At 35.3% G+C, this 23,802-nt stretch overlaps 2 protein-coding genes across 4 annotated transcripts; both read right to left on the bottom strand.

The window, feature by feature from the left end:
• Positions 1-1,614: 1,614 nt before the first annotated feature.
• Positions 1,615-8,334, bottom strand: LOC132727918 (uncharacterized). 3 transcript variants are annotated; one of them, XM_060713523.1, is made up of 5 exons: positions 8,220-8,334; positions 7,303-7,346; positions 6,846-6,958; positions 6,557-6,721; positions 1,615-1,805 (listed from the first exon to the last, which is right to left on the bottom strand). In XM_060713523.1, the coding sequence occupies exons 1-5, from the start codon at positions 8,220-8,222 to the stop codon at positions 1,705-1,707; spliced, it is 426 nt and encodes a 141-aa protein (XP_060569506.1). In that variant the 5' UTR covers positions 8,223-8,334; the 3' UTR covers positions 1,615-1,704. The 3 variants fall into 3 exon arrangements, with proteins under 3 accessions (XP_060569506.1, XP_060569498.1, XP_060569514.1); XM_060713515.1 differs by lacking the exon at positions 1,615-1,805 and adding an exon at positions 2,132-2,281 and having other exon boundaries at positions 8,220-8,333; XM_060713531.1 differs by lacking the exon at positions 1,615-1,805 and adding an exon at positions 2,368-2,414 and having other exon boundaries at positions 8,220-8,333.
• A 2,295-nt stretch (positions 8,335-10,629) lies between these two features.
• On the bottom strand, positions 10,630-23,590 carry LOC132727908 (uncharacterized). The gene is made up of 9 exons (XM_060713506.1): positions 23,485-23,590; positions 22,024-22,079; positions 21,119-21,240; positions 18,003-18,167; positions 16,714-16,760; positions 13,499-13,610; positions 12,271-12,438; positions 11,608-11,642; positions 10,630-10,766 (listed from the first exon to the last, which is right to left on the bottom strand). The coding sequence occupies exons 1-9, from the start codon at positions 23,485-23,487 to the stop codon at positions 10,713-10,715; spliced, it is 762 nt and encodes a 253-aa protein (XP_060569489.1). The 5' UTR covers positions 23,488-23,590; the 3' UTR covers positions 10,630-10,712.
• Between the last annotated feature and the right edge of the window lie 212 nt (positions 23,591-23,802).

Below are 23,802 nucleotides of genomic sequence, written 5' to 3'. Positions count from 1 at the left end.
TGCAAAATGTTCATAAAACTTAAAATAAATATGAGGCATGCCGCTTTAAGATAGAATAGATGTATTTTAGTTGGCTAAATGTTATTCTCCGGGTGATCTTTATTTTTTTAACGTTTTACAGTATATAAATTTACGTATCCTCTAAATAGTAAAATTATTAAAAAAATATAACACAAAACACCGATATTGTAACAATTTTATCAAAACGAAATGGATTAATACACGCCTGTATCCGGTATATGATCAATAAACGGGCCATACATGCCCATATCCCGTATATGCTGAATAAAAGTGGGTCCGTTTATTCCCGTATATATACATGTGAGTGCATTTTTACAGTGTTTTTCTAGTGTAATACGAAAGATCGGTGGGACATTTCAACTTCATGAATTCCCGATTTCATCTGTATGAATTTACGATTTCAACTTCATGAATTCACGATTTCAACTTCACGAAGTTACGATGTCAACTTCATGAATTCACAATTTCAACTTCACGAATTCACAATTTCAACTTCATGAATTCACAATTTCAACTTCATGAATTCACGATTTCAGCTTCACGATAAAGTTGAAACCTTTAACTCTTGAAGTTGAAATTGGGAATTTACGATTTCAGCTTCATGAATTTCGTGACAACCGTATGTTGAAAACGTGAATTCACGAAGTTAGAATTGTGAATTCATGAAGATGAAATCGGGAATTCATGAAGTTGAAATCGTGAAATCATACAGATGAAATCGGGAATTCATGAAGTTGAAATGGCCCTACCGGTCTTTCGTAATGTGTCGCTCTATTGCATCACATTGTATTCTTTAGATATTTTGTTTTAAAAGGTTATAGGTTTAAAACTTTAAATTTGCACAGTGCACTCTAAAGATTTTGTTAAATGTTATCGGTTTATATCTTTTATTGATTTTGTCACTATTCATGTAATTGCCAGAACGTCCCACTGAAGGTTCTTTAACACATATTTATGGATGTTTTACAATTATCACGCCGGTGTTGAAAGCAACTTAAATTGGTGCTGGTTGCGTGGAAGGTGGTTTGCAATTACCACTGTAAGTAAAGTAATTGCATTTTATAGTCTAAGTTTCATGCTTACGCACGTTCACCGACTTTACAGCTATTACCCCTGGTCATCGGGCTACTGGTATCTTTCTATCAATCTCCCTGGGGAGTCTTTTAACTCCGCTTAGTGCAGCCGACACTTTGGCGCAACGGATTTATACCACCCTCGCAGGTACCCATTTACACCTGGGTGAAGTGAAGCAATCGCAGGTAAATTTCTTGCTCAAGGAAATTAGCAGTGCCCCTAGTGGGGTTCGAACCCGGGACCTCTCGATCCCTAAGCGCGCGTCCTACCACTGGACTACTGCTCCTACGTTCGTGAACATGAACAATCAAATAAAGCCTGCAACATCTTCAATTTTTCCGTTTTGAAGCTTTCTTTATTGATTCCTTTTTTCACTATTTTATATTTATAACTATGTACTTCAAAGATTTTGTTTCAAAAAGTTATCGGTTGAAATTTTGGTATTTTAATACAACAAAAAGTATGCATTTTATCGCATACCAACTGATCAATGCATAAAGGATGCACAAAACAAAAAGCAACAGTGACAAATCAATATATATTTGCGCATAAGCATCTACAAAGTACAAACACGAATAAAAGCAAAGCAAAAACACATGTGCTTTATATTCAGCCAGTCAGATCAACGCTGACGTTAGATTCGTTAGTTGGCTCCGTTTGAAGTGCCTCCCACTGGGTAAGAAACTCACTGATGTCTACCAAACCACTCCCTGTCAAATGAAACGAAGCAAAGCTAAAGTTAAAATCATAAAGGGTTGAGCGAAATAAAGCAACAGCAGCCAAAGCATGCGGATGTTAGGCTAACAGCCAATCAAAGGTTTGCTAAACGAGTTATACAGAATTTATGCCTGGTAACTGATAGTATCATCATTTTCTAAACTGATACAAGAAGTTGATATGAAGCTGGGGAGAAATAATAAGTCTAATAATAATAATAAAAAAAACAACAACAACCTCATACAACAACAACAGTTTCAATGTCAAAAAATAGCAACACCTTTTATCGAAATAATTCACAAAAAATAAGAAATGTTTATATCAATTATTTTAATCATTTTATTCAATTTCGGGATGAACAATAGAATTTATCCTGTTATGTCGACACTGACACTTCCGATGCCTGATGGATGCAGCATGAGATCTCCCCACATTGTTAAAAACTCACTTATGTCTACCTCTCCGTTACCTTAAAAAACGTTAAACATTTTCTTAATACATTGTTAAAAACTCACATATATCTACCTTTCTGTTACCTTAAAAAAGGTAAACATTTACTTCATACATTGTTTAAAACTCACTTATATGTACCTCTCCGTTACCTTAACCCTTTACTTCATATAGACGTATAATGACGGCTTTTCGACCCCCACCCTTTTTAGGCCACAAACAGTGAAAAACTAGAACTATCGCTGAATGCGATTCATACCCCCATCAATGTCCTTGACAGAAGACAACTTGGAAAGGTGGTTAAGGGAATAACTTAAGTGACACAAATACAAAGAAATTATCTCTGGTGAAAAAAAGACTAATTGTACAGGTAATGGTAAAAATATTTATTATCAAATCATGTTCGAAACAGTTACCAATAACCTTTCATTTTCCCAATATACTAAACTTTTTATAAGTCAATTTTTGACCTTCAATGGGCCTTGACCTTCAGCTGGCACAAGGGTAAGATGGGTTCTGCACATCGCCCAATTGGAGTGAACATTTGAGTAAAGTTTGAAGAAAATCCTTCCATTAGTATAGAATTTATAGAGCGGACACAACATATTGTCTAGTATTGATTATATGTAAATTTAAAGACTTAAAAAGGGGCATAACTTTGTCAAAATCCAATACAGAGTTATGAAACTTGACCTGCATATTGTAATTGTGACACCTCGTATATCTTTTAAGTTTCAAGCAAATACCTATGCTAGTTTCCGAAATATTGAAGAACATGTTTTAATCTAAGAACATTTTCTAAGTCAATTTTTGACCTTCAAGTCTGACCTTGACCTTTAGTCTGCACAAAGGTGACATAGATTCTGCACATAACCTTGTTTAGGTGAACATTTGAGAAAAGTTTGAAGAAAATTCTTCCATTAGTATAGGATTTATAGAGCGGACACAACATATTGTCTAATATGTGATTGTATGTAAATTTAAAGATTAAAAAGGGGCATAACTTTGTTAAAATGCAATACAGAGTTATGAAACTTGACCAGCATATCTTAATTGTGACACTTCATTTATATTTTAAGTTTCAAGCAAATACCTTTCCTAGATTCAGAAATATTCAGATATATGTTAAAATTAAAGAACATTTTCTAAGTCAATTTTTGACCTTTAAGTGTGACCTTGACCTGAAGCCGTCAAAAGAGTGACATGGGTTCTGCACATAACCTTGTTGAGGTGAGCATTTGAGCCAAGTTTGAAGAAAATCTTTCCATAAGTGTAGGACTTACAGAGCGGACACGAAATACTGTGTAATATTTGATTGTTTGATATTTGACCTTCAATTGTGACCTTGACCTTGAGCTGACACATGAGCAACATGGGTTCTGCACATCCCATTGTTGAAATGAACATTTGAGCCAAGTTTGAAGAAAATCTTTCAATTAGTGTAGGACTTACAGAGCGGACATGACATATTGTGTAATATTTGATTGTTTGATATTTGACCTTCAATTGTGGCCTTGACCTTAAAATGACACATGGGCAACATGAGTTCTGCACATCCCCTTGTTGAGGTGAACATTTTAGCCAAGTTTGAAGAAAATCTTTCAATTATTGTAGGACCTACAGAGCGGACACGACATACTGTCTAATATATGATTGTGTTTGATATTTGACCTTCAATTGTGACCTTGACCTTGAGCTGACACATGGGCAACATGGGTTCTGCACATCCCCTTGCTGAGGTGAACATTTTAGCCAAGTTTGAAGAAAATCCTTCAAGTGGTATAGGAGTTATAGAGCGGACACGAAAATGGAGACGGACGGACGGACGGACGGACGGACGGACGGACGGACCGACCGACCGACCGACCGACCGACCGACCGACCGACCGACCGACCGACCGACGCGACAAAGCGAATCCATTATAGCCCCCCCCCCCCCATTTTGTGGTTGGGGTATAATTACCCTATTTAGACCACAGACACAGTTTTTCGTTTGGGAAATGTTGCTAAAAAAAGTGATCACTTTGTCGACGCGGATCCCTATAAAAAGGTACGTCAGGGATTGCCCCAGAGAGGGATTTCCCCCCTTCTGTTTTGAAGGTTTGAATGGGGCGGGAGTCCCTCTCATAGCCAAACAAGTTTTGGACTTGTGAGAGGCTAAAAATTGACGCCAGGTGATTCATAAGGTAATGGCTGAAAAGCCATTGACTCTATCTCAATTCATTGAGAAGTTGCAGCACTTTGAAATAAATTTTGATGGAAAACATCAACGCAAAATAATGAATTTTGGGAATTTTCAGATGTCCCTCGTTGTCATGGTAACAGGAAATTTTAGACTGAGCATGTCGTTACAAATGCAATGGTCCAATCAACATTTGTGCCAAGTTTGATTATTATTGAAGCATTTTTCATAGTTGTTCATAGCAGTTTGAACTTGTAACAGGAGGCTTTTCAATGAAAACGGCCATTTATTCACAATATGGTCATGAGGGAAAGGGTTAAGAAACAGTAAACATTTTCTTAATAATAAATCTATGTAAAAAAATGTAAAGCGAATAACGCTACAAAATGAGTTTTAAATGAGATTAAATTATCAAAACACATTACAAATCCATCAAAGATTTTATTCTTTGAAACTTTCCTTTTTTCATGTTTTTCATGTTAAGCAATTATACGCGTTCAATTTTTATTTTGAATTGAAATTCCTCCAGAAAGGAAGTGTTTGTTGTTTTTTTGTTATTTTTTTTTGTTTTGTTACTTGACAAAATAAGTACGGATAATAAAATCCCCGTCACACTAGAGCTAACGATTACTTGCGGTTACCGACGACTTGTAAAACTGACGATTGTCTGCGACCCAAACCCTTTTTGCACAGATAAATTTACTTCTGCGACTTTCGCAAGACCAGTCATCATTGGCAATCGCACGACAGGTCATCAGCAAACGTACGATGGTCTCAAGATTGTGTGGGATTATTTACGACTACCCGTGACCTGTCTTGCGATCACCTACAACTAGTCGTACGACCATCACACGATTACTAAAGACTACTCAAGATTATCAGTGACTGGTGGAAATTTGTAAAGACTGTCGTAAGATTGTCGCACTTCTGAACGACCATCGTGCGACAGCCTAAGACCTTATAAGATCACTAGCGACCTGTTTGATCGCAAGGAGGTTGTTGTGCAAGCTCAAAAACCTCTCTACAACTGAAATTGGTCCTGGGACCTAAATAAGATACCCTGTGACTGTCAAAGATCACCGATGACCGTCGTAAGACGTTTTAAAGATTGTCCGCGACCAGATGTCACTGGTGATCGTAAACTTGTCTTCACTGGTCCTAAGCTCTAATGTGACTGGGGCTTAAGTATCTTACACCGGCTTAAGTATCTTGCACCGGCTGACGGTACAGACCGGAATATCTTAGTAGTTGTTTACGGCCGTAACGAGGCTTTGCCGAGTTTCCGCTAAACAGTTGGCCGCTAGATATTCCGGTCTATTAGGATATAAGAGCTTTTGTAAAAAGACATGCGAACAGACATAGCAATTTCGATGGCATTGCTAGCGTTAAAGACCTTGATAAAAGAAGTGCGGGAGTTAGACTTACGAAAGTAATAATTAAGTTCGTATCACTCGTAAGTCTTTTCATGCTATTTTGTCCATCCATAAGATATATAACTTGTTAAATACAATGACACGGTCTGCAAACTTGAACAAACCCACGTGGCTTTAATCTACGTTGAGTATTCGACTGTCTAAATTACACAACGTTGCCGTACCACGCTTACATGGTACATCTGCGACAGCAAAGTTCGCATGTACTGAGTGCACTGGCAAGCACTAAAAAACGCTTCTTATGAAGACAAATATTAGGGGAAAGGTAATCTGCTAAAATATCCTTCTCACGAACAGAAATTAAACCACCGTTTGAGCTTATTTCTAAAATCTTTGCAGACTTCAGCTTATTCTGGTAAAATCATATCGTGACCACAGCTAACTGAAATAAACCGGGTGAGACTAAAAAAGGTGTTGGAGCACCACACTATTCCGGTATATACCGGACAAGACGCTTGCGTGATTTAATAATAAAATTTCACCTTTTTAACTTCCGAAATGCATTTTTAAAACGTCTAATTCATCTATTCACGCCGATTTATATATACGATAATGAATGAAAAATGAAAGAATCGGTGCAAAAAAGAGATATTTTCAGCTTTGTGATCATAATTTTTGCAAGCGTCTATAGAGGTACTGCTTCAACACCAGTGATTACGATCCGTATAAAATATATTACCATCTTGATCGAAGAAAGCAAATATGGCAGGAATGTCATTTGAATCGATAAAACCATCGTCATTTGTATCAGCCCTTGTGAAGAGGGTCTGAGCTTCCTGTTGATTACCAAGGTTAAACGTCTGCCAATCTGCAACGAACTCATCTGGTGTCACTTTGCCATCTTCTGCAAAAAACAACATGGTTGGAATTCTGCCGTACAATTACATTCGTGGTCGTCCTTGTTCTCAATTTTATGGCAAGGGAGATAACTTTCAAAAACAGGTATGAAGTAAATGGAAAAAACTTACTGTTGGTATCGAACAGAAGGAATATAGCGTCAAGATCGACCCTTGTTAAACGGTCATCACCGTTTTTGTCCACTTGATGAAATAAATCTACAGCTTTCAGTCCTTGATCTCCCCTTAACGAAATAAAATCACTGATTAAAGTGAAATTTACTACAATTATAAAGGAAAAATGGTTTAAATGACCATCTTATATCAAATATAACAGAAGGAATGTAACATTTGTGACGTTATATTGATATTCAAATGTGAAATATCTTCACTTCACAGGACATAGTAGTTAAACAATATGATGTAATTTGTGGCTACAATTTAGTATCTTTTCTTGGCATTTTTGAAAATTTAAGGTATATTTTATGATCTGATGCTCATATATGAAAACTGATCTCTATTAAACTGCATTTTTTATAATTTGAAGCAATTGTCCTTAAACAAACTTTTCGTTTCATAATTTACTTACAATGCAGGGACAATTAGAAGGCATCCGAATAGTACAATGGAGATCTGAAATATATAATACCTCATTAATATATTAAATATATATTACCTCAGGTCTGAATATTTTTGGCAGTATTGAATTAGCTTGAGAATTTTAAGAAAAGAAATATAGGTTTGATTATATAGAAAATACGTTTCATATAACTAAAAACATTATATTTGAAATCATTTCAATAATTCCAATCACTGATCACATTGATATCTGAATTAAATTATTTTGGTGGATAATGACAAAATTTGGAACGCCGAACTGAGAAAAAAAATCATAACGTCATTTACTTTTTTTATAAATTGACATAGCTAAATTCTCAACAATATTAATTTCCATTGCTTTTTAAGATGAATAAAATCTTCTGAAATTTTCTTATCTTTACTTATTCATATCTATCTTTAATATTCCAAAAGTAATTCACTGTTGTAATTATTTTGTTACTGTAAAGACAACGCTGAAATCTTTTGAACTCCGTTCAAGATTTAAGGTCGTTTTCGCATTCTGGCGTTCATTGAATAATAATTATAGTTAATAGTAACTTAATAAATAGCGGGTTAAATTTAACATTGATTTCTGAAGAACAACCACACTATAAGGGGGATATAGAGAGGGTCTGAATTAATTGTGAACTAGCAGTTTTTAATCTTCAATAAGTGGCATCTAATCAAAGAATTATTCTTCTTTAATAAATAGCATCTCCCGCAAAGCAATAACGTCGTCTGCGAGTCAGTCTTCAATTCTCAAAGATTATAATAACTTTGTAAAACAACGAGGATGCAACCGATTCAACACAGAACGGAAGATTATAATTCATTTAAGACATAAACTGGAACCATACAGAGAATGGAAAACATTTAAATTCGGTACAGAAGAAAATAAAATCTCACCATATTTCTTGCAGATTTGATGTACTAGTACTGGCAAGTTAACAAACCTAGCTCTTTATCTGTGAGATAAAACATCAGGTCATTTCACTATGTCTGACGTTACTTTATTTTCCTTATCTGTCGGTGTCAGTGACCTTAATTAATGTCAGGTCCGTCGCTAGCAAAATATGGAACAATTGAAACACACTCACTGTAAAGTTAAATATTCATTGTCCTTTCCGCATATTTGGTAACATTTCGCTTATTACATCATGTATATAGTTATAAAAAAACAGAGCCTTGACGTCATACTAACGCTCTGTCTTGCTGAAGTAAAGCATACTTGCATACCAAATTCAGGTCTAAGATATTGTAAAATTTCGGTAGGAAAGTAGCTAGCTACCTTAAATACCGTACATTAAACAGTGCACTTAAGTCACGAGTGTTATACATGATCAGAAAGTTTGAGAATAATATTAAACTTTCATGGACACTTAATGTCTTGTTTTCAGGACCAAACGTTGAAGTTGATCCTTATCATATACACCGAATCAACCTAGTATCCCTAGCTTACGAATTTTACACTCTTGATAATTAATTTCCTTAAATTTGATCTATAATCTTTGTGGTCATATGCCGTTGTACATTTGAAGTTGAACTTATTTTCTTGGCGGAAGTTTAAATGTCAATCGAAACATGTGTGGTTTGCACTGAGGAACCGGAGAATTGATGCGTTGAGCCCTCTAACATAAATGTCTGTAAAAAAGTGATCCCTCGGAAGCATTATTAACAGCAAAATTACATGAAAATTGCAGACTCTGTTTGACTAAGTCTATATAAAGCACCGGCTTGATCGGTACTCAGTGCTGTAACATAAAACTATTTGTTAACTGCTGACATCGGAAGTGACCAGTATATTAACATCAGAAGTGACTGGCCTTTGACAACTGTATATTGACACCGGAAGTGACATTTGACACCAGTTTATTAACACCGGAAGCTACTGGCCTTTGCCACCAGTATATTAAAACAGGAAGTGACCACCTTTGACAACAGTGTATTGACACAGGAAGTGACGACCCTTAACACCAGTGTCTTGACATCGGAAGTGACGACCTTTGACACCAGTATATTAACACAGGAAGTGATGACCTTTGACACCAGTGTATTGACGCAGGAAGTGACCACCTTTGACACCAGTATATTGACACAAGAAGTGACCACCTTTGACATCAGTGTATTGACACAGGATGTGACGACCTTTGACACCAGTGTATTGACACAGGAAGTGACCACCTTTGACATCAGTATATTAACACAGGAAGTGACGACCTTTGACACCAGTGTATTGACACAGGAAGTGACGACCATTGACACCAGTATATTAACACAGGAAGTGACCACCTTTTGACACCAGTGTATTGACACAGGAAATGACGACCCTTGACACCAGTGTATTGACACCGGAAGTGACGACCTTTGACACCAGTGTATTAACACCGGAAGTGACGACCTTTGACGCCAGTGCATTGACACAGGGAGTGACGACCTATGACACCAATATATTAACACAGGAAGTGATCATCCTTGACACCAGTGTATTGACACAGGAAGTGACCATCTTTGACACCAGTATATTGACACAGAAAGTGACGACCTTTGACATCAGTATATTGACACAGGAAATGACGACCTTTGACACCAGTGTATTGACACAGGAAGTGACCATCTTTGACACCAGTATATTGACACAGAAAGTGACGACCTTTGACATCAGTATATTGACAAAGGAAGTGACGACCTTTAACATCAGTATATTGACAAAGGAAGTGACGACCTTTGTCACCAATTTATTGACACAGGAAGTGAGACCTTTGACACCAGTATATTGAAACAGGAAGTGACCATTCTTGACACCAGTGTATTGGCAAAGGAAGTGACCATCTTTGACACCAGTATATTGACACAGGAAATGACGACCTTTGACATCAGTATTTTGACACAGGAAGTGACGACCTTTGACACTGGTTTATTGACAAAAATTCTGACCAGACCGTATAGTATTGATAGATCTTTTTTATTTTGATACAAAATCCCTAAAACCTGGAAAGAACTTTTTCCACATTTGAAGCAGGACAAAACCACTATACAAATCCAGAAGGTTAAAAATTTTAATGTGGTTTATCTGATAATAGACTTGTTGTAAATTTGATTGTGACGTTATCACCTTGCTCAAATATTCAGAAATAGTTTTTGGACAATTAAGACACGTATCCTTGCTCGAAGTCCATGTACTTCTTCAGATCCTTCCAATAGAAATGTGTCAGTTATAAGTATTAAATGATAACTTCTACAGTATATGTAATCAAATTAATGTCCCTCCACGGCTTCCATAGTTTTCTATAAAGGAAGCAAATTAATTAACAAAATGTAAGTGTGCTTGATTTATTTACGAATACAAATTTAAGACAACTTGGGTTAAATAATTTACAGTTTTTTTCATCTACGACTGAATCATCCTACAGTCCCTGCATTGCTGTTTTGTAGCAGTTTCAGGAGAGTCTTCATCTGAAAGATTGAAAATAAATAATAACTTATTATAAAGACATTTTATAAAACAATTGAGTAGAATCAATATTCATCACATCTTCTTGTTTATTTGATGACTGGGAAAACGCTTGAAAATATTGAGAAGTGCTATACAGTCTCTTTAAATGATATGACCATCTTGAAAGACGTTATTTTTTTAAACTCTTACAACATATGTAAATGCTTGCGTACTCAGTGCCCTTAATAATATGAAGTTGTTGTTATTTTTTAAAGAAAGGACCAGATTTACAGTTTGTACAATTAGACATATTCAGTAAGAAATTATTCCTTGATTTAAAAAAAACAACAAAAAAAACAACAACAAAAAAACAGTTTAACCCAAAGATAAGCATAGATTGTCTTTAAGTTCATAGTGTAGGACGCATCGCTCAGTGGGCTAGGTGTTTGTGCAAGTATCGTAAAAGTTAAGTGATAGAACCCTGAGGTCTCTAGTTTAACACTCCAAAATGTCACGTATCACATAAGGTTGTTTATGAGTTGGTGTTAAAGCTTACATTTTGTTCTCCACCAAGAAATTGACATATTTGTGTTGCCTTAGTGGTAGGTAAGCAAAATGCAGATGTTTTTCATTACACAGAAGGACACAAAACTGAATGAAATACTTAAATAAAACGAACTCGAAAAAAATCGTTATGGGAAGGTCATAGATGTGTCTCGGGTCATTATATTTTCGTATGCGAAACAGTAATCATCAATTTGCATACCCACTCGATAACAAGTAAAACGATGAGCAATAGAAAGACAAATACATACATGTATTATAAATGAAGTTACTATTATATAAATCGTTAAATATTACCTGAATCACTTCCTGGAGGGCCATTTTACCATCTCCTGTGGAAAAAAAACAGAATTACATCTAATGATTACTACAAATATCAATGGTATTTAACGACAATGTGATATGTACAATGAAATAACAAAGATTTTGCGTGACGAAAATGTAGTGTGTACAATGCAATAACAACGATGTCACGTGATGAAAATGTAGTGTACACAATCAAATTCCAACGAGTTCATGTGACGAAAATGAAATGTGTACAGTGAAATTACAACGACTTCACGTGACGAAAATGTAGTGTGTCGCTGTAATGACAACGATGTCACGTGTAGAAAATGTTGTGTGTACAATGAAATGATAACGATGTCACGTGACAAAATTTAGTGTTTTCAATAAAATAATAACGATGTCACAAAACGAAAATGTAGTGTATACAATGGAATGACAAAGATGTCATGTGACGAAAATGTAGTGTTTACAATAATATGAAAAAGATGTTAGGTGACAAAAATGTAGTGAGTACAATGAACAGAGTGAGGTAGTATTTATATTTTAGGCAGATTTACATTTATTCTAAACATTTTCCATAAGTGATAAACTGTTGGTCAATTACCATTATTGAAATACAGAATCAATACAGCTCAAATGGGACAATGACAAAATGTTTACGTAACACATTACCGTTAGCGTCATAGGTGGTAAAGAGTTGGTCCATGTCGGAATGTCCCGTTATGCTACCATCTCCATTCTTGTCAATGTCACCAAACAACAGGTCGGCATCAGATAAAAGAGCGAAGTCAGCGTGCGACCAACCGGCGTCAAATTCTTGGTTGTCTACCTTTCCGTCAGCTAACAAAATTGATATACGACACAATGTAAGAATTATTCGGAGTTATTTTGCACTTTACGGATATTATGTTTACATGTTTATATCTATAATGATCAAATAATGATAAAATATTCAGCAAACATCAATTGAAGCGAGATAAATTATGTAGATCAGAAACTGACGGGTTTAAACGACTATTCACGAGTAATAAATGTACAAAGTATGTGTCTGTTTATCAGGGTAATGTTATATTGTTCATGTATTGGCTATTTTATATAGATTCTATCCTCTATTTTCCTTTTTTTTCTACTTCATGTTTATTCTAATGTCCCGACACACCACCCCATCATGGTGAACATTTGTACCAAATTATTTTGTAATCCTTCAAAGAATGAGCAAGATATAGACCGGACAAATCCGGACGCACGGACGGACGGATTGATGCACGGACGTTCATACAACGCAAACGGACTCGACAAAAGATAAACGATAAAGGAATCAACGTTTTATTTTCTGTATTGTACTACTTGACAGCACTTATCAGATACAAATGGAGCTGATTAAGTAAAATAAATCTTATAATCCATTGTCAAGTTTAAATAGATTTTTTTTCTATTGGCCTGTTTTGTGTAGATTTTATATCTATATTGTCCTTTTTTATGTACTAGTAGGTTTAAAGTTTCTATTGTCCTAATTTATATAGATTTTATATACTATATTAGGATAAAAAAGCCAAAAAATAATAATAAAACAACACTGTCACGGATAAGTAAAGAAAGTCGGGCGAACACTAACTTCTTTAAAAGACCTTGATAAGTAAAAACAAAAGTTTTCGACAAAAAAAAATCATTACGTAAAATAAATATTATATTTTCGGTGCCTTTGTCGATCAATACGAAATTGTTTAATATATAATTGACGGTATATTGTCGGTCGCTTAACCTTTTCCCCCTTTTCTTTTCCCTTTTCGTATGAAGCAAAAGTGTTGGAATCTTAAAAAGCCAACGAAGGTCAATTCGATAACATTTAATTAGTAGGATGTGGATAAAAGTTATGGATGAAAGTGATTATAACACTCACAGTTTGCGTCGAATGAGGAAAAGAAGTTTCTAAATTCGTTATGATTTAGAAACTCATCTTTATTAACATCAGATCTCTCGAACAATACTGCAAATGGCGTCTCTCGGATAATCTGAAATCAAAATATCATTTTTACTCGCAGCGGCAATTGAAATTAAACAGTATCACAAATTCGATATAAGGATTTCAAATATGTTATATGACCGTTTATGTATTTACGGTTGTGAGGCTTTCAGCAGGTCATATGGTCGTGTATGTACGGTTGTGAGGCTTTGAGCAGGTTATATGGTCGTGTATGTACGGTTGTGAGGCTTTCAGCAGGTCATATGGTCGTGTATGTACGGTTGTGAGGCTTTCAGCAGGTCATATGGTCGTGTATATACGGTTGTGAGGCTTTAAGCAGGTTATATGGTCGTGTATGTACGGTTGTGAGGCTTTCAGCAGGTCATATGGTCGTGTATATACGGTTGTGAGGCTTTCAGCAGGTCATATGGTCGTGTATTTACGGTTTTGATGCTTTGAGCAGGTTATATGGTCGTGTATGTACGTTTGTGAGGCTTAAAGTAGGTTATATGGTCGTTTAATAACGACTGTAATACTTTCAACAGGTTACATGTCTGTTTATGAACGGCTGTAATACTTTTGACACGTTATATGGTCATGTATGTCAGGCTGTTGGACTCAACCGATTATGTGACCGTGTATTAACGGTTGTAAGAATTCTATACTGCCATAGCCTTTCAACATGAAATATGAGCGACATATAAAAATTTATGTCCGTGTTTGAACGACCTGTAAGACTTGCAACATGTTATATGACTGTGTATAAACGACTTTAAGGTTTTTAAACGGGATATATGGGCGGATGAACGACTTTATAAGGGCGTAACTATACCATAACTACACCGTGCTCAAATTTTATAAGATCCTAAGTAGAAGTTAGGCCCTTTTAAGATTTTGATACGTTAGTTCAAACAGATAGTCGGATAATCACACATACGCACGTTATGACTTTATGTCACGAGTCATGGACATACCTTGACACATTTAAGGATACACATTAAAGATAAGGGGGTAAAACTGAATCACTAGAAATAAAATGACATGATTAAAGAAATAGCAATATTGCATTGCATGTTTCGTAAAATATAGGCCTCTAGTTGTACCTATCTATAATCAGGTGGGAGTGGGAGGAATGTCCCCTCCCATAGACCGAGAAATTTCCAAAAAGGAAGCAACGATATTGCATTAAATTGTCTTTATAAACATTCATAATTTTGTCATGTTAAAGAATGTTTATTCTACTCCGATAGCTTCATGTGGCTTCATTTTCAACAATGTGTCTTTGTGCAGTAAACACTTTAGAAACTGACAAAATCCACACCAATTCTGTTAGAAGTCATTCTGAGATGGCAGGAGACACCGTGCATGTCAAGCTTGTAAAAGGGTCGAAAGGACCCAGATTACATAAAAGCTAATATGAATAATTTCTTTATGGGAAAACTGTTAATTAATTTTTTTAAATAATAACGAAGGTTTTTGTACATTGGGCCATTGGACAACACTGTGTGACGGGAATAGACTATGGTATAGTAGCATAGAGTTCACACACTTTAATGTTAGATACAGTTGACATTGCTTAGTCTTAGTGTCATTGATCTAAAGTTGATTGTTAATTACAATAAAATTTGAATTTGGATCTGTTAGTAGTATAAATAGTGTATTCTTTCAAAATTTCAAAGTGCTTTTAAGCTTGTATTTGGCAGATTTTTTTTAAGTAATTCTAATTCCAACAATATGTACATGTAAACATGAATACATGATTTGATGATAATATTTCATGTGTATCTTATGAATGATCATTCATTCATGCCTCAATACAGAAAAAAAGATTTATTTTGTGTATTTTGTCTGAAAATGTATATTTTAGTTTTCAAAAATATTTTCAACTTGCTTAAATCAGGCTACTGTAACAAGAACCAAAGGTTTGACTGTTCAAAACCCGTAAGGGCCAAGGTATTGTTTCAATGGGAGCAAATTCAAGTGTGTTTAGATAAGCTTACGACTTCCAACACAACCGAACTTAAATAAATTTGTATAAACTAAACAGTCAAAATTTGTATCAAAGTTGCCTTTATGTTTAGTATTAGATGCCGTATATGCATCATTGTACATTAATCGTTAATAATGGTTCGTCCTTAGCGTTTTAGTGCTTGGGTGAGTTTTGTCTGTGATAGGAATATGTCTGTCGTCCGTCGTTAACCACAAGTTCTTTAGAAATATCTCTTCTTTAATCCTAATGTGGATTTTAATCCAACTTGAAGTACGACCTTTTTCCATTAATGGTTTCAATGGACCACATGAAACTACGACACAATACTCAGAGCTAAGATAGTTGATATGTAGCATTACTACGTGGGTTTTCCACACACAGAATGTATCAGTCATTTAAGTTAATTCTAGGAAAAAATCAATTTGATGTAACTTCTAAGGTAAATTATGTAATAAGCAGCTGGGAGTTAATTTAATGAAACATAGAAACTGTTCTAAATCATATAATTATGTAACATTTACAATCAATAGGCGCCTACGTGTTTTATTTATCTGTCATGTAACCTTCACATACAATGTCATAGGATAAAAGACAAAGGATACTTTAAAAATGGTCACTTATTATAATTCATTATTGTTATAGATAAAAACAATTATATAATTGTATTGAACATTTATGAATACACTAAAATCTAAAAGGGCATATATGGTAGTTACGCCCTATTAAGCTAAGTCGAAGTAACAATTTTAAACAGCGTAACTGCTAGTTACGTCCATTTAGAATTATTGGCCGATGCATGAAAATGTAAATATTGTAAGGGCATTAAACGAATTTCGTGAATTTTATTAAGGTGGTGGGTTATTTTAATTTGAAAAATGCTTTAAAAAAGTCGATATTAGTTGTTCTAAGTGTGTCCCAAATTTTATCTTGATTGATAAAGGATCAAAGTCTGCAGACAGTTTTTTTCAATTTCCCGAAACTTGTAAAAATGCATTTGCGCCCTTATAGCACTAGACCGTCGAATTGTTGTTTTGCTTCGCTTATCTTGCGATACGAATTTTTAAATAATGAAGTTTTTGATAAATATGCACATCTGGAACCCTGGTAATGGTATGTAAGTAGTATACAACAGTTGATGTTTCATTATAAATATGTAACTTACGTCTTCCCATTTTGAAGCAAATTCTTTTCCAGACACCGAACCATCGTCTGTAAAGATAAAAACAAATGATACAAAATTTTGATAAACTGTGCCGGTCAAAACTTGGACATGCGCTATGTCTAACCAGGAGCAAGGTGGAGTTTTAATACAAACACATGATCTTCCAAAATTTACAAAATGACTGTTTCTATTAACTGCTAGGAAAACTAGTTATTGCTAGTTGAACTAGAAAATGTGGTTACTGTTAGGACAAAAATTGCAAGGAAAACTAGAAAATGCTAGTAAAACTAGAAAATGTTGTATCTGCTAGAGAAAAAATTAACGTCTAGGTAAACTACTGCTAATAAAAAACTGCTTGGAAGTGACTGCATAGAAAATGTAAAAACTATTAGTAAAACTAGGAAATGGAGTGACTGCTAGGAAATAAATAACGCCTTGGAAAGAAAAAAAAAACAATTATCTTCTAGGAAATCTAGCAACTGCTGGTAAACTGGTGACTGCTTAGAAAAGAAAACAACATTCCGGTAGGGAAACATGTAACTTCTAGGAAAACTAGTAACTGCTCTATGAAAAAATAGTTACTGGCAGTAAAATTAGAAATTGTAGAAACTGCTATGAAACACTAGTAATTGCTAGTAAAACTAGAAACTTACTGTAAAATAAGAAAATGTATAAATTGGTAGGAAAACAAGTTACTGCTAGCAAAGCGAATGATTACTGGCAAAACTACAATTGTAAGAAACACAGGAGAGCATACGAATAACGCGTGCGCGACAAGTGCTCTAAACCCAATTTTTTCCGATCAATATATGCTTCTCTGTTGACTGACCTAACATGCATATATGAAGATTTACACTCATATTAAATTTAAAGGTACTCCACTGAGGTATTTTGAATTGGCAAGACAAGCAAATATTTTTCCGTGGTTTTTGTACCAATTGATGTAGGTTTGTACGGATTATTTAAGTGCACATTTTCAGCTTATTCACTTTCTCCGTTTTATTTTCAGAATGATCATTTTTGTAATAGAAAAGAACCCAAAAATGAATAGCGTTGCAACGCTTTTCGCATAAAACCGGCTAAAAATTGTACGAAAATCGATTTAAAATTCACTTCTGAGTATACTTCTTTGTCATCGTTTGCAGATTAAATTTTGTCCATTTTTGTGTTTCAATTGATATTCGTTAGATTTTGAAATATTATATTTTTTTGACATTTTTCCCTCAGTGGAGTTCCTTTAACAAAATATAAAGAAAGAGTAAGTGATAAGAATAACTTGTTTAACTCACGATTTAGGTCAAACACCTGGTATATTAGATGATAATCATTATTGTTAATGATTTTATCATCATTCAGATCGGCAAGGTGAAAGTAGGCATTGGCAAGGGCAGTGGTCTGTGACGTCAGTTGCATCCACAGTTCAACAAACTCAGCGTTTGTCACTGTCCCGTCACCTTGGAGAACAAAGAGACAACATAACTCTGTTAGATTAAACTCATTAAGTTACGAAAAATGCAATCAAAATTTTAATCAGAAGGAGACATTTAAGCGAGTTTGTGAGCATAGTCCTCATTGGTCTGAGGGTGTGTTGGGTGAACAAAAAATATCACGTGATCACGGATGACCTTTATCGTTTGGAGTAAGTAAGAAGGTTAATTCTATTTCATAACTGTAAGCGTACACACGCCTCGCATTTGGTGCATAATATAAACTTTTATTAAACGCTTTCAATGAATGTTCGTATTACCTAACATAAAATCATAGATAACAGTTTCAATTATGCCTACGTCACATTACAAGCGGGGACCGGCCGATAAAGAGGCATCGATGGGACACCGTTGAAAAATTGAGATCGGAGAGAAACATTTCAATCATGTCCGGGAAGAACTGGGCGGTCATTCTCTCTCTGTCGTCCATTAGGTATTCGGACGGTTTCCGAAGTGTACTCGCCCAGTCACCCAGTGAAAACCCTTGGCATCTTCTTTCTGGACTCCGGTCGATATTCTAAAGGTAACCGGCAGACTACCGTACGATAAATGTCCAATTGCCTTCCGTTATCTGGCCTGTTTGCAACAATCGTACGGTGACGGTAAAGTATACGTGCGATATCTGGTCGGCTGTCGGACGGTATTCGTATGGCGTGCTATCCCATTTTCCGGCAGTTATTCACACCCCCTCTTTTGTTGGCATTTTTCCTTGCCTTTTCCCCCTCTGATTTCTCCCCAATCCCTTCTTTGCATTCTGTTTTGGATGGTATATAATACACTCTGAATTTCAAAGTTTTCCATAAAAGATTGTAAATCAAACTTGAAAACTTTAAGAAACCTCTGACAAGTGTGAAAACTGTGAGAATATGTGTGTGTAATTGAGTAGAGACTCAATCAAATAAAATAGTGAAAAAAAGAATCCCTAAAGAAAGCCCAACACGGCAAAATTGTAAAATGTTGCAGGCTCGGTTTGATTGAGCCTGTTCTGTTCATGGACGGTACTGGAAAGTGCAAGTTACCGTCCACGCCTTCTAGCACCGGCTTAAGCAGATTTCAACATTTAAACACAAAAATTGTGAATTTTGTATTTAGAAACATCCGCAGATGTGTTCATACGGCGGTTATCATGGAACCTTCAATGTCACACAGTAGTGTCATTCCATGAAAAGCGGCGTATGGTCCCCAAGTAAAAGAATGCGTGTGCCCTTAAAGAGAAAAACAATGGGCCGAACTGAATAAAATGGAATTTTGAAAGGGGATCTGAGGTTACAAAGCCTGCATATCACAGACAAGACGTCAAAGACAAATTTAAAAAGCAGGCAACATATCCTGAGGGTGATTATACAGTATTCAAGTAGGAATACTGGAACCACCCAAATTTTAAAAAGGCCAAATACAAGAAACTAAAACTACCATCTAATATGTGTACACAACAATAATGACGTGCTGAACGATCTTCAAGGATCGAAAATATAACATCATTGATTAAATGTACGGAGTCTGCAAACCGAGTCTGCAATTATTATGTAATTTTGTTGTGATTAATGCTTCCGAGGGATCACTTTGCTTCCAGAGCTTAATACTCGCCATCGGTTGCCTGTATAGGCGAGTCCTCCAGCAGAGTATAAGTCATTTTAAATTTTGGAGGACATCGGAAGATACAGATAGCAAGATGCCACAATTTCAGAAAAATATGAAAAACAAGATCAATAAAGAAGGCAGCGTACAATGAACGCAACCGCGACATTATCCAGTAACACAGCATGACCCCCGTAAAAGAGCCAAGCAGTACACCAAACAATCTTCTTCCTCTTTACCTATCCAAGTGTTTAAGCGCTCATACACGGGACTATGCTTTAAAGTCTCGTCCGGAAGATTCCTAGTAATTTCAGTAGGTCATCCCGGGAATCGAACCCACAATGTACAGATTTTAAGTCTAGCGATTTAACCGATTCATCTCTGAACACTGGCTAATGAGAGAATGATGGTGGTATTTATGATTTACCCTGATGACTATGGCAGTAAAAAATATGATAAACAAGATCGACAAGGAAAGGCGGCGTTCAATGAACGCAGCCCTCACCCGACCCAATAACAAGCGCCAGCGGCAAGGAGCCCAGGAGGACCCCAAACAAAAAATTGGACAGGGCACAAGGCAGAGCACGGGCAGGCAAACCACTACAGCCAACTTGAATATACATACCAGAGCACAGTTCAGCCATTGTATCGTTCCTGGACAGTCTGTCTGTCAAGCAGTTAAACAGTAATAATCTCTTTCACTTTCGCAAGGTACTGATAACTTCTGTACAACGAAAGTGACCTTCACCGTTGTCCAAGAATTATACACGGGTCGCCTAATTCAGAGTTTAAGGCTTTACCTGCCGTAAACCCTAACGCTATCCTTACGGATACCTTAGGACCAACGTGCAACGTACTGCGTCCGCCCGGGTCCTGTTCAGTAACCTTTCGAGACGCCTTCGGTGACCACTCATATATCGCTCGGAAACTAAAACAATATTTGGCACACAGGAGGTGAAAATTTTAATCGGTATGTAACCGATAACAAAAGGTGTCCGACCGGGTATCGGAGGGTATTTTACTGTGTCTGCTACGATGAGCTGGCGATGTACCGGATGCCGGAAGAAAATATACTACTCTGCACTAAAATTCTCCGATTACCTGTACGGTGCCCCACCGGTCACTTGACACCGGAGGGTCACCGGCCGGAGACCTTTAAAAAATTTGCAATTTCAGGCCGTTCAGACATCGGTACCCCATCGTAAACCTAATCGGAATGTAATGTGACGCAGGCTTTACTTAGTCATTCTTCAAAAGTACTTTTTTTGCTAAAGCAACTTAAAGAAGCAAAAGATCTTAATGTCACCCAAAGTTAAACAAAAGAGAAAAAGGCATGCTACTGTTTTTATCGAATCCTTTGAAAACATCTGCCAATTCACTTTCTGTGATTTGTCCATTCAGATCGGCATCGGCCTTTAGATACAATAAATTGATAAGTCCATAAATATCCGGGCGTGATGGGCTGTAAAAAGATACAAAGTTGCAAAAGTATAAGATAAAATTAAAAGCAATGATTAAACATTTGTCAGATGCTTATAAAAATAAATTAATAAATAATAATAATGATAAAGAAAATAAAAAAATGAATAGAAAAAAGAAATACCTAAATGTTTCTGAGGCATGTTCAGCGGAATAAAGAATATTTTCGTTATTTCGATCAAATAATCTATGAAATGCGTTTCTCTGATTGGCTATCACCTCTGTCAATATTGATTTTTCAGTACATATCACACCATATTCACCCGCTAATAAGTCCATATTTATATAATATACAACTGAGTCAAATGTACGTATATACACCATACGGATTTGATAGTACTATTAAAATACTAACGGAATAACAAGACATGGTCAAATAGTACAAATCCTCTTGTTGAAAAGTAGAAACCTTTAATTTCTATATGTCTTTTGACAGTAACATAGTCAGTAGTAGTGTTATTAAAGTAGTAGAAACCTTTAATTTCTATATGTCTTTTGACAGTAACATAGTCAGTAGTAGTGTTAATTAAAGTAGTAGAAACCTTTAATTTCTATATGTCTTTTGACAGTAACATAGTCAGTAGTAGTGTTATTAAAGTAGTAGAAACCTTAATTTCTATATGTCTTTTGACAATAAAATAGTCAGTAGTAGTGCTATTAAATAATTTGATAGTTTTTAATTTCTATATGTCTTTTGACAATAAAATAGTCAGTAGTAGTGCTATTAAATAATTTGATATAGTTAGTGTAAGGTAGCATTGCTTACTTGTGAGGACTTTGCGAAACAACAACAACAAACAGCATAAACAGGCAAACTATTTTCTGCAAGAAAAATACAACTAAACAAAATTATTTGTGTTACATTAAATACTTTAAGTTAGAAAAATTTACACATAAAAATTGTAACGCATTATACTTCTATGGTAGAAGTTAAAAGCAATGACCGATTTCAATTTGCGCAAGTTCCTTTATATGAAAGTATCATACGAAGACCATAAGCGAAGATCAACATGCATTATTAAATGAAATAGATTTACATATTCTAAAGTCATTTTGTCTCCTTTCTATTGTTGTATGAGTCTATTTGACTGTAAACTACATTCTTAATGATATCGCGTAATTCTCAGCAAGTAATATTAGCAACAACATTATACTACTATTGCAGTATCCCCGCCTTACGCAATACAATCCCCAACACACTTAGTAATTAAATGGCTGTTTGACAGGTCTGCATGTTGTCCATTTGACAATGCTATTCATGGTGCTAGTTCCTAAGCGTCAATATTTTGAGCTGCGTCACGCAAGATACAATCCCAAACAAATGGCTGTTTGACAGGTCTACATGCTGTCCATTTGACAATGCTATTCATGGTGCTAAATCCTATGCGTCAATATTTATACAATGGGACGTACCTAACGTCAACTAGTAACTATCCAATAGTATCCAAAACATGTTCAATGGGTATGAGTTCATAGAGTTGAAAAATGGTTTATTCCAACGTCAAGATTTTATGTCTATAACATATGTACTTGAATGTTGTTTTTTTATCCTGGCTACAGTATTGCCGACATATTGTCTATATTAACCTGTAACCTGCTTGAACTTGAAATGATTGGCACAGGCTACCGATTTAATGCCTGGCCTGCTTATATACATCGATCCGTGCAGTATGACAAAGCTTTTTACTTTTAGTAGGTTTTTTTTGTACTTTGATATTGAACGTTGATAGGACTGTTCTAAATACAGAGCAGAGCAATTTTCCTTACACAAATTCATCAAGTTCAGTGTTGTGACAACAATCTTAGTGAGAAATAATATCTTAGCATGAATGAAATAATCGGTCTCAGAATAATCAATATACAGCCAAACTCGGAGTACCCAAAATATAATAAAAATGAATGTAAAACGCGCGTTTCAAATATGTTTCTGTTTATTAAATATCATGATTATGTTAAACTTTTACAATGTTGGTTTCAAAATTATATATCCTTTTCAAACAGTAAAGATCACCGGAATCTGACCAAGTCATTCCCAATTGTGTATTGTCTCTTTTATTAAAAACATCTCTATAATTGATACTAAACATTTAAAAATACGTTTTCGGAAATGCCTGTTAGCATCTAAATTAGATACAAAGTGAAAAATTCGATTATATATTGAATGTAATATTTTATTTACGTTAAATGTGATATTTTACATTTAAAATGAATATAACTATTGACTTGCCATGTTTGAATATATGTTCCCACTTTAATAAACTGTTAAAGCAATGGCTACTTGTTATTTGTCCCCAAAACCGGCGTTATCTGACGACATCTCTTATCTTATCATGTACGTATATTCAACTATCCCCCCCGCAATATTCCATTTATTGCAGTCAGTGACTAGGTTAATATCTAAACTCTTCACTCAATAACACTAGCTGTAAAAGACACACGTGTCAAAAGGTGGATTTTTATTTGTACTGTATTGTAAAGTTTAATTGTAACTTGAATATAACAAATTCCAAATTTAGAAACGAATTTCTTTTTGTTAATTTAAGTG

Source organism: Ruditapes philippinarum, unplaced genomic scaffold (genome assembly GCF_026571515.1).
Source record: "Ruditapes philippinarum isolate M1 unplaced genomic scaffold, ASM2657151v2 ctg83_1_1_1_1, whole genome shotgun sequence".
NCBI classification, from domain to species: domain Eukaryota; kingdom Metazoa; phylum Mollusca; class Bivalvia; order Venerida; family Veneridae; genus Ruditapes; species Ruditapes philippinarum.
This window is presented reverse-complemented; position numbering and strand designations above follow the sequence as displayed.

Excerpts from the sequence above, each read along its gene's own strand:
- LOC132727908 (XM_060713506.1), bottom strand. Across the intron at positions 18,168-21,118 it reads CAAAGGATTCGATAAAAACA|GTGACGGGACAGTGACAAAC; the intron begins GTAGCATGCCTT and ends TTGTTCTCCAAG. Across the intron at positions 11,643-12,270 it reads TACCACCTATGACGCTAACG|GAGATGGTAAAATGGCCCTC; the intron begins GTAATGTGTTAC and ends TTTTTTCCACAG.
- LOC132727918 (XM_060713523.1), bottom strand. Across the intron at positions 6,959-7,302 it reads CTTCTAATTGTCCCTGCATT|GGGAGATCAAGGACTGAAAG; the intron begins GTAAGTAAATTA and ends TATTTCGTTAAG. Across the intron at positions 1,806-6,556 it reads TGCTTTCTTCGATCAAGATG|GGAGTGGTTTGGTAGACATC; the intron begins GTAATATATTTT and ends TTCATTTGACAG.